This window comes from Vanessa cardui, chromosome W, assembly GCF_905220365.1.
Source record: "Vanessa cardui chromosome W, ilVanCard2.1, whole genome shotgun sequence".
In the NCBI taxonomy this organism is placed as follows: domain Eukaryota; kingdom Metazoa; phylum Arthropoda; class Insecta; order Lepidoptera; family Nymphalidae; genus Vanessa; species Vanessa cardui.
The window spans coordinates 8,997,015-9,005,714 of NC_061153.1; the positions used below are offsets into that span (position 1 = coordinate 8,997,015).

An 8,700-nucleotide genomic window follows, 5' to 3' on the forward strand; every position below is an offset into this window, starting at 1 on the left:
TCATGGTGAGTATATTGGGGACGCACGTTGTTCCGCTCAGCTTTAGCAGACTGGAACTTCGCCCCATTATACGCAACCTTAATCCTAAGGTCTAGCGTGCCGAGATGATGAATGGCCGGAGGGCATCCGGTCGCTAGCGCTACAGAAATAAAGGCGGATATGGAAAATACAATAAAATGTATAACTCCCCAGGTGGGCAGCGGCAATAGCCGTCAATCCCACCCGGAGCTGGTCTCCGGCAAGCGCCCCGACTCGAAATCTGGGGGGGGCGCACATACCGCTTATCCGCACGCTTAGAGCGTCAAGAGCCGAGGAGGCTCCACCCGTTCTCGCAGCCTAGAGTCAATGGCTGTGAGAACCGACAACGTGCAGGCGAGGCTCGATGGCCGGAAACGCCTGTGCGTCAGGGAGGAGAAAGGATCGCAGGGGTCAGAGTCGACGAGTGACGTCCTGCCACCCTCGAAGGTGCCTAAAGCACGGTCGGGGAGAGGTAAGTCGCGGGCCGACAAGGCCAGACCAGCGATCAGGATCCAATTAAAGGATCCCAAGGATAGAAAAGCGTTGGCACGAAACAGACGTGGGCGTTTTTCTCGCCCGGACACGCCTGTCTCCAACGCTGGGGAGGATAGAAGCGGCTGCGACTCGGACATGAGCTGTTCGAGTCTCAGCCTCTCCTCTTGCGCTGGGCCCAGCAGGGCCACTGACGGGGATACCGGGGACGAGCGCCCAGACCCCTCCGCGGCTTCGGCTGCCGCGAGAGATGGGGGGAGCCTCCCTGGACCCGAGGTCCTGCAGGCGAAGATGCAGGCACGTCCCATGGACGAACTTGGTGCCTGCATCGCCAGCAATCTGGCGGCCATACAGAAGGTCACAGACAGCTCCCGTAAGATGAAATCCTCGTCTGCGACCTGCGCGAGGCCACGCGCAACACTCAGGCGGCGGTCGCTGAGCTCCTGCGGCGCCAATCAAAAGGCGCCGACGTGGAGAAGCTCGGACGGGAGAACTCCCAACTTCGAGCCGAACTCGCGACCGTCACTCAGCGGCTGGAGCTGCTGACGGCACAATTTAACGCCTTTCAGGCGAAACAGGGCATTGTGCCGTCGGCTCCATCCTGTGACGTGGCGACGCCCAAGCGCGCGACGCCGGCAGCGACTACTGATACGGCGTCTGCAGCGCGAGCCCCTGTCGCGTCCAGGAAGCAGGCCCCTGCCGCACAGGCCGGGCGCGCTCCTGCGGGGGCTGCGGCGACGTCGAGGGCTTTTGTTGCTCCACGCGCTCCTGCTCAACTGACGAGCAGTGAAGCCGGGCTCATGGAGCACATCGGAGCCCTCATAGAGGAGAAGCTGGCCGCCTTCAGGGCGGAGCTCTTCCCCGACAGGGCATATAGGCCCGCATTGACGGGGAGAGCTGCGCCTATTCGGCCAGTGAAAGCCCCATTGACGGAGCCTACTCCGCCTAGGAAGCGGAGAAGCAGGGGGAGGAAGAGGAAGGCGGGACCGGCTCCTCCGCCGGTCACCGACCACCACCGGTGCCCGCCTCCTTTCCCTCCTCCTCTCGTCCGACGGCTTCTGCCGAGTCTTGGGCGACGGTCGCGGCCAGGAAAGCGTAACCTGGATCGCGGCTGAAGACGTCTTCCCAGCCTGCGGCAATAAAGCCTGCGGCTAAGAAGGCGCCTAAGAGGAGGCTCCCAAAGGTGCCGGCGACCGCGGCAGTCGCCATAACGGTCGTCGAAGGCGCGACGACGACCTATACTGAGGTCATGCGAGCTGCCCGTACGCGGGTTCAGCTCCCTGACCTCGGTATCGAGACGGTCGAGCAGAAAAGGGCCATCACTGGCGGGATCCTGTTGAACATCGGGGGTCCCGACAGTGACGCTAAAGCCGACCGTCTCGCAGCGCGGATGCGTGAGGTCCTCAAGGACCTCAATGTAAGGGTGGCTCGTCCAATTAAAACGGGCGAGCTACGTGTGCTCGATCTGGACGACGCCACGACACCGGAGGAGGTGGCGTCGGCCATCGCAGAGGCGAGTGGGTGTTCGACGGAGAATGTCACTGTTGGCAGTATCCGTCGGTCACCCATGGCGCTCGGCACGGCACATGTGAGGTGCCCTCTCGCCGCCGTGCGCAAGCTGGCGACGACCTCACGCATCCGCGTGGGATGGGGCTCCGCTAGGGTCGAGGTGCTGGAAGCAAGGCCGCTATATTGCTTCCGGTGCCTCGAGAAGGGCCACGTTGGGCAGACGTGTCCGAATGGGGCAGACCGGAGCGACCGGTGCTTCGCCTGTGGAGAGCGCGGACACAGAGCGAGCCAATGCACGGCCAAGTCGCTTAGGTGCCCCTTGTGCTCAGATGTGGGTCGCCCGTCGGCCCATCGTCTGGGCGCAAAGACATGCTGCCAGACGGCGGGTGGGAGGAAGAAGGGTAAAAAGACCGCTCCTCCCACCCCGGCTCATACGACCGCCGAGGCTCCCGCCTCAGCACCGGACTCTGCTCCGCAGGAGGCCATGGAGGTCTCCCATTCGCGGGAGTAAAGGTGCTGCAGACGAACTTGAACCACTGCCGCAGTGCTCAGCAACTTCTGATGCAGACCATTGCGGAGTGGTCCATAGGCCTCGCGGTCGTGGCGGAGCCCTATCGCGTCCCCGACCAACCTCGCTGGTTTGGGGACGCCGCTGGCACCGTGTCCATCCATTGGGCGGGCGGTACGGGGGTCCCACCCTGTTCCCTGCACGAAGCGGGGCTGGGATTCGTGGCCGTTCGGTGGGGCCCCTTGGCCATTGTGGGGTGTTACGTCTCTCCCAATAGGTCACTCGCCGACTACGAGTTGTACCTGGACGGGCTAGCGGACTGCGTTCGCAGATGCCTACCCCGTCCGCTGATCGTCCTGGGGGACTTCAATGCCCACGCCAGGGCTTGGGGTAACTCTAGGGACGATCCGAAGGGAGTGACGCTTCTCGACTGGGCGGCTGGTTTGGACCTCCGGCTCATTAACGTCGGGTCGGAGAGTACATGCGTGCGGTGGCAGGGGGAGTCGGTCGTGGACCTTACATGGACGACTCCTCCTGCGATTCGCATGCTCTCGGGATGGCGTGTCGCTGAGGAGGTGGTCACACTATCCGACCACCGCCACTTTTTTTCGATGTGGCTATCCGCCATCCCGACCGATCCAGCCGTCGTCAGGGAGACACCCTGCCGCGACGATGGGCCCTCAAGCGGCTAAACCGAGATCATCTCGAAGCCGCCGCCATCGTCGCGGCTTGGCCACAAAACGCCGAGATTTCGCCCGACCCCGAGGATGAGTCGGTCTGGTTCAGGGGCACGATGACGTCGATCTGCGATGCATCGATGCCCCGGGCAGGCCGCTTCGAGCGCCGGGCGATGCACTGGTGGTCGGAGGAGATCGCGCAGCTGCGAACCGCATGCTTGCGCGCTCACCGCCAGTCCAGCAGAACCGGAGAAGAAGGCGAGCAACTCCAGAGGAGAAAGACGAAGCCTACAGGGCTTTCCAGGAGGCCAAGAAGGCGTTGCGAGACGCCATCTCGGACGCCGGCGCTCGGTCCTGGAACGAGCTCCTCGAGGGACTCGACAGGGATCCGTGGGGGCGCCCGTACCGCATGGTGCTGGGCAAGTTACGCCCGTGGATGCCCCCGTTGACGGAGACCTTAGATCCGGATCTACTGAGGAGAGTGATAGATTCGCTCTTCCCGGTGATCCGGTGATCCGGAGTCCCCTGTATCCCTCGCTACCGCCGGTCACTTGGACCGACGAGTTGAGGGTTACAGAGCAGGAGTTTGACCGAGCACTTGGTCGCCTGAGTGCCCGGAACACAGCGCCCGGTCCCGGTGGGATTCCGGGACGGGCGTGGGTGTTGGCTTCGGCTCACTTGGAGGATAGGCTGAGGCGGCTGTTCGACAGCTGTATCCGTAACGCCACGTTCCCCAAGGCCTGGAAGGAGGCAAGTCTGGTCCTCTTGAGGAAAGACGGCAGAGACGCGGACTCTCCCTCTGCGTATCGCCCCATATGCCTGCTGGACGAGGCTGGCAAGCTCTTCGAGCGGATTGTCGCTTCTCGTCTCAGCGAGCATCTGTCGTGCGTCGGTCCCGACCTGGCCGACAGCCAGTTCGGCTTCCGTCAGGGTCGTTCGACCGTTGACGCGATCATGCGCGTCCGGTCCCTGACGGAGCAGGCGGTGGCTCAGGGGGGCGTGGCGTTGGCGATAAGCCTGGATATCGTCAACGCCTTTAACGCTCTACCCTGGGTTGCCATCAGGGAGGCCCTGGTGTACCACCGTGTGCCTCTCTACCTGCAGGCGATCGTCGGGAGCTACTTGCGCGACAGGTACATTGTGTACGTGGGCCAGGACGGTACGAGGACCCGGAGGGAAGTGTACTGCGGGGTTCCGCAGGGATCGGTCCTAGGACCACTCCTGTGGAATCTCGCGTACGACGCGGTTCTGCGTGTCGAGCTCCCCGCAGGCGTCAGCGTGATCTGCTACGCAGATGACACGCTGGTGCTGGCATGCGGGTTGAGCTTTGAGATGACCAGACGGCGAGCCGAGCTCGGAGTCGAACTCGTTGTCGCGAAAATCTGCGAACTGGGTCTTCGGATAGCGCTGCATAAGACGGAGGCGCTATGGTTCCACAAGTGGCCGGTGGGCCGGGAACCACCCCGTTCGCAGATCATTCGCGTAAGTGACTCAAACGTCCAGGTGTCCAGGTACATGAAATACCTGGGCCTTGTCCTGGACGGTCGCTGGAGCTTTGAAGAACACTTCAAGCTCCTGGTCCCCCAGATCGAGAAGGCAGTGGGTGCGTTGCACAGACTGCTGCCTAATCTCGGGGGACCGAGGGAGGAGATTCGCCGCCTCTATGCTGGTGTCGTGCGATCGATGGCCCTCTATGGGGCACCCGTTTGGTCACACCGACTGACGGGCACCCGCCGCTGCAAGACTAAGATCCTGAGTCTGCAGCGGAGAGTGGCCATCCGCATGGTGCGGGGATATCGCACGATATCCTTCGAGGCGGCGACCCTTCTGGCGTGCTTTCCACCGTTGGACATCCCGGCGGAGAGGGACGCGAGGGTCTACGACCAGACTCGCGCCCTCCGTCAAAGCGGCGGAAGTGCGTCCTACCCTGCCAGCGACCTCGAAGCGCTCAGGCGGCAGGAGCAGAGAAGGGCACACACGAAGTGGTACGCCCGTCTCCGCGGAGATCGGTACGCGCATAAACGCGTCGTGAGTGCGATCCTGCCAGCCTTCGAGGCCTGGATGTGGCGGAAGCGACGAGTCACCTTCCGACTTACACAGGTGCTGACCGGTCACGGTTGCTTTGGAGAGTACCTGTGTAGGATCGGACGCGAGGCGACGGCGGTTTGCCACCACTGCGGGGCGGACCAAGACGATGCACAACACACGCTAGAGGCGTGTCCCGCGTGGACCGCGGAAAGGCAAGTCTTGGTCCAGCAAATCGGGCGAAATCTCTCCCTGCGAGCAGTCGTGTCGGCGATGCTACGCAGGGAATCGGCGTGGGAGGCCGTAGTCAACTTCTATGAGACCGTCATGGTCCAGAAGGAGACTGCGGGGCGGGCTCGGGAGAGGGCCGATCCTGCCCGGCGGAGGCGACCTGCGGGTCGCCTTCACGGCCTCCAAGCCCCAGTGCCCGGGGCGGAATAAATAGGGCAATCCCTCCGGCCGTGGGTGCGTGAGATGGGGGTCTCACGAATCCGTTTTCATACGGCCGAGAGGAGGACCGCAGTCCGGTATGGCCCCGGACTGCCGGTGTACGCACCAGCGAGGGGTGCGGGGAGGGCGAGACCATCTTCGCCCTCCTGAGAAGGGCTCCGCCAGCCACGAGCGGAGCAACGCACGGGAGAGGCCGCGGACGTGCTGCAAAGGATCCTGTAGCCTCTCCGTTTTCCGTGCTGTGGCGACTATCGCAGGGGGTTTTAGTGAGTACAATCTCACAACCCGGCCTCCCCCCCAGGAGTTCGGGTATCTATGAAGATTTACCCTGCGTCAACAAAAAAAAATATATATATATATATATATATATGTATTGCCGATAACCCCACAAATCACAAAAAATTTAAGCACATAGATATAAAATATCATTTTATTAGGGAACAAATCGCTAATCAAATAATAAAGTTAGAACCTACTTCCACAGGAAATTTAGATTTATAGAATTAAGAAACAATTTTAATTTGTTTTGAAAAATAATTCATGTTTTGTGTTAATCAAGTAAATGAAGGAATGAGTTTATTTAATAAAAAAACTATGTTTTATGTCACTAAATAGTTAGTATTTTATTAAAAGGAATGAGTAATGAAAGAAATTATGTTATGGTATTGTGAACTTGTATTTTTGAGGGGGACTGTCGGAATATACAAAGATTCAAGCCTCCATAGATAATAGATTTCTCTTTCATTCTAATATTCAATCTTCCACTGATTCACATTCGCTCACCACTCATTCAATCATCGAATATCTTTACTCTGATTATTTAATATTAATTATTAAAATCATTGTCGAACAGTGCAGACGTGTCTTATTATACCTACCCCATTTCCCTTCAACTGACATTACATAGTATAAAATGTTATGTGTTCCGTTAGACGTCCGAAGTCCATTATGAGAGTACATCGTCTGATTTCCGCTGCAGGTCGCTAAATTTCATGACTTCCGTTTCCTACACGCCTAGGGCGCCCCCTTTCTGGAACTAAACTGACAAGCAAATACACGCCGCCAAATTTGTCATTGTTACGTCGTGTTTCCCAACGAGCAGTCGTTAAAAGTTAAAGAATTATAATCAACTTTCGAAATTTAAAGTAGAAAGTTATGTTAAAACAAGTGTTGTTTGTCTTCCGTTTCTTGAAAAACTTCAAAATGAGTAAAGAGGTTATTGCGCCTAATCGAAATAAATAGTTAAGTGTAAGTGTAGAGGGTAGTTCGAATTCTTCGGATATTTCATCGGATTCATCGGAAAATGAAGACGAGGGACCACCAAGGAAGCGCAACAAGCGTAACTGATCGCGGGATCTGGATAAGAGGTTTAACTTATTGTCACAACAATTGGTGAGTCTAGTTACGTACACACATCAAGAGGACTGATGATGCAGCGATTCCTTCGTCGTGAGAACCAAACATGTAAAAGTGTAACATTGCTAATGTGATTTTATAATTTAATTATTCATTCTAATTACCTACATCGAGTAGGTTAGACATGTTAATTAGGAAATAAGTTTTTTTGTAATTTCTTTTAATTAAATAAGTTTTTGGTTTTTTTTCGACCTTTCGACTGTAGCTAACGTAACTGGCGCAGACGGTAGGATACTAGATAGGGACAGTTAGGTCATCACTATTATCCAGAATCTACGGACCAGCCGCAGAACCGGAAGGCGAATTCAGACTTCGATTCACGAGGAGAAACCAGAAATGAAGTATATGTGAGTACATTTGAACTTTTCTCGTGTTGCTCTTATCCTAGTTGTATTTCCAATCCAAAATGTATCACCTTAGAGTTCATAGATATCGCTGCAGTCCCGACGTCGTAGTTTAGATTGTAACAGAAATTTAAATTTAGAACTTAATCCTAAGTTAATAGGTTTAGATAATATGAATTCGTGGAGTTAATACCTGTTGACTTCCAGGCAGGATACATTAATTGAAATAATTGTATTTAATTAACATGACGTTATATTTTTTAAATGTTAAAAAAGAGTAACTTCTGAGTTTCTTGCCGGTTCTTCTCGGTAGAATCTACTTTCCGAACCGGTGAAACCGGAAAGCTTCACTTAATTGTAAAATGACGATTCAAAAGTGCTTATAAAAGCCTACTTGAATAAAGTTTATTTTGATTTTGATTTTGATTTTGATTTTGATTTTGATTTTGATTTTGATTTTGATTTTGATATTGATTTCTAATATGTCTCAAGATCCGGACACCATTTATAAAATCCTTAGGATTGTGCCCGACTTTGACGGAAACCCTAATGTACTTACGAGATTTATTAATATTTGCGACCAAATTGTAACGCAATATTTAAACACCGCGCCTGGTAGCGAATTATCTAACTTGTGTCTATTAAACACAAACACACAAAAATCATGGTTCCTTATTGAGATGGGTTGAGTCTTATCTACAAAAACGGTCACAACTAGTTAATATTTGTGGTTTTAAGTCCGCCGAAATTGAGGTAGCTTCGGGAGGCCCTCAAGGATCACATTTAGGCCCTTTACTTTTTTTAATCTTCGTAAATTATTTATGTGTTAATATAAAATCGAATTTCAAATTTTATGCCGATGATTTGAAAATTTATCGCGTAATAAATAATGACGTAATAAACTAATATTGCAAACGGATATAAACTATATTTGTGATTGGTGCCACTTAAATCAAATGTACCTTAACCCCACAAAATGTTTTTACATACAATTTTCTCGCAAGATTATTTCTGATACGGTGACATATTATATCAATAATAATTTAACTATCCAAGAAGTAACGAGCATACGTGATCTTGGCGTTATACTTGATAGTTCACTAAGTTTTAGGCTACATCTAGATAATATAATAAAAAAGCGTCAAAACTATCTGGATTTATTAACAGACAGTTAAAAATATTTAAGCAACCGAGTGTTTCTATTCTTTTATTTAATACCTTTGTTCGAAATATCCTGGAGTATTGCAGTGTAGTGTGGAGC

At 53.8% G+C, this 8,700-nt stretch overlaps 1 protein-coding gene across 1 annotated transcript; it reads left to right on the forward strand.

Moving 5' to 3' along the window:
- Window positions 1–816: 816 nt before the first annotated feature.
- On the forward strand, window positions 817–1,625 carry LOC124542565 (atherin-like). The gene is made up of 2 exons (XM_047120503.1): window positions 817–867; window positions 936–1,625. The coding sequence occupies exons 1-2, from the start codon at window positions 817–819 to the stop codon at window positions 1,623–1,625; spliced, it is 741 nt and encodes a 246-aa protein (XP_046976459.1).
- Window positions 1,626–8,700: the final 7,075 nt, after the last annotated feature.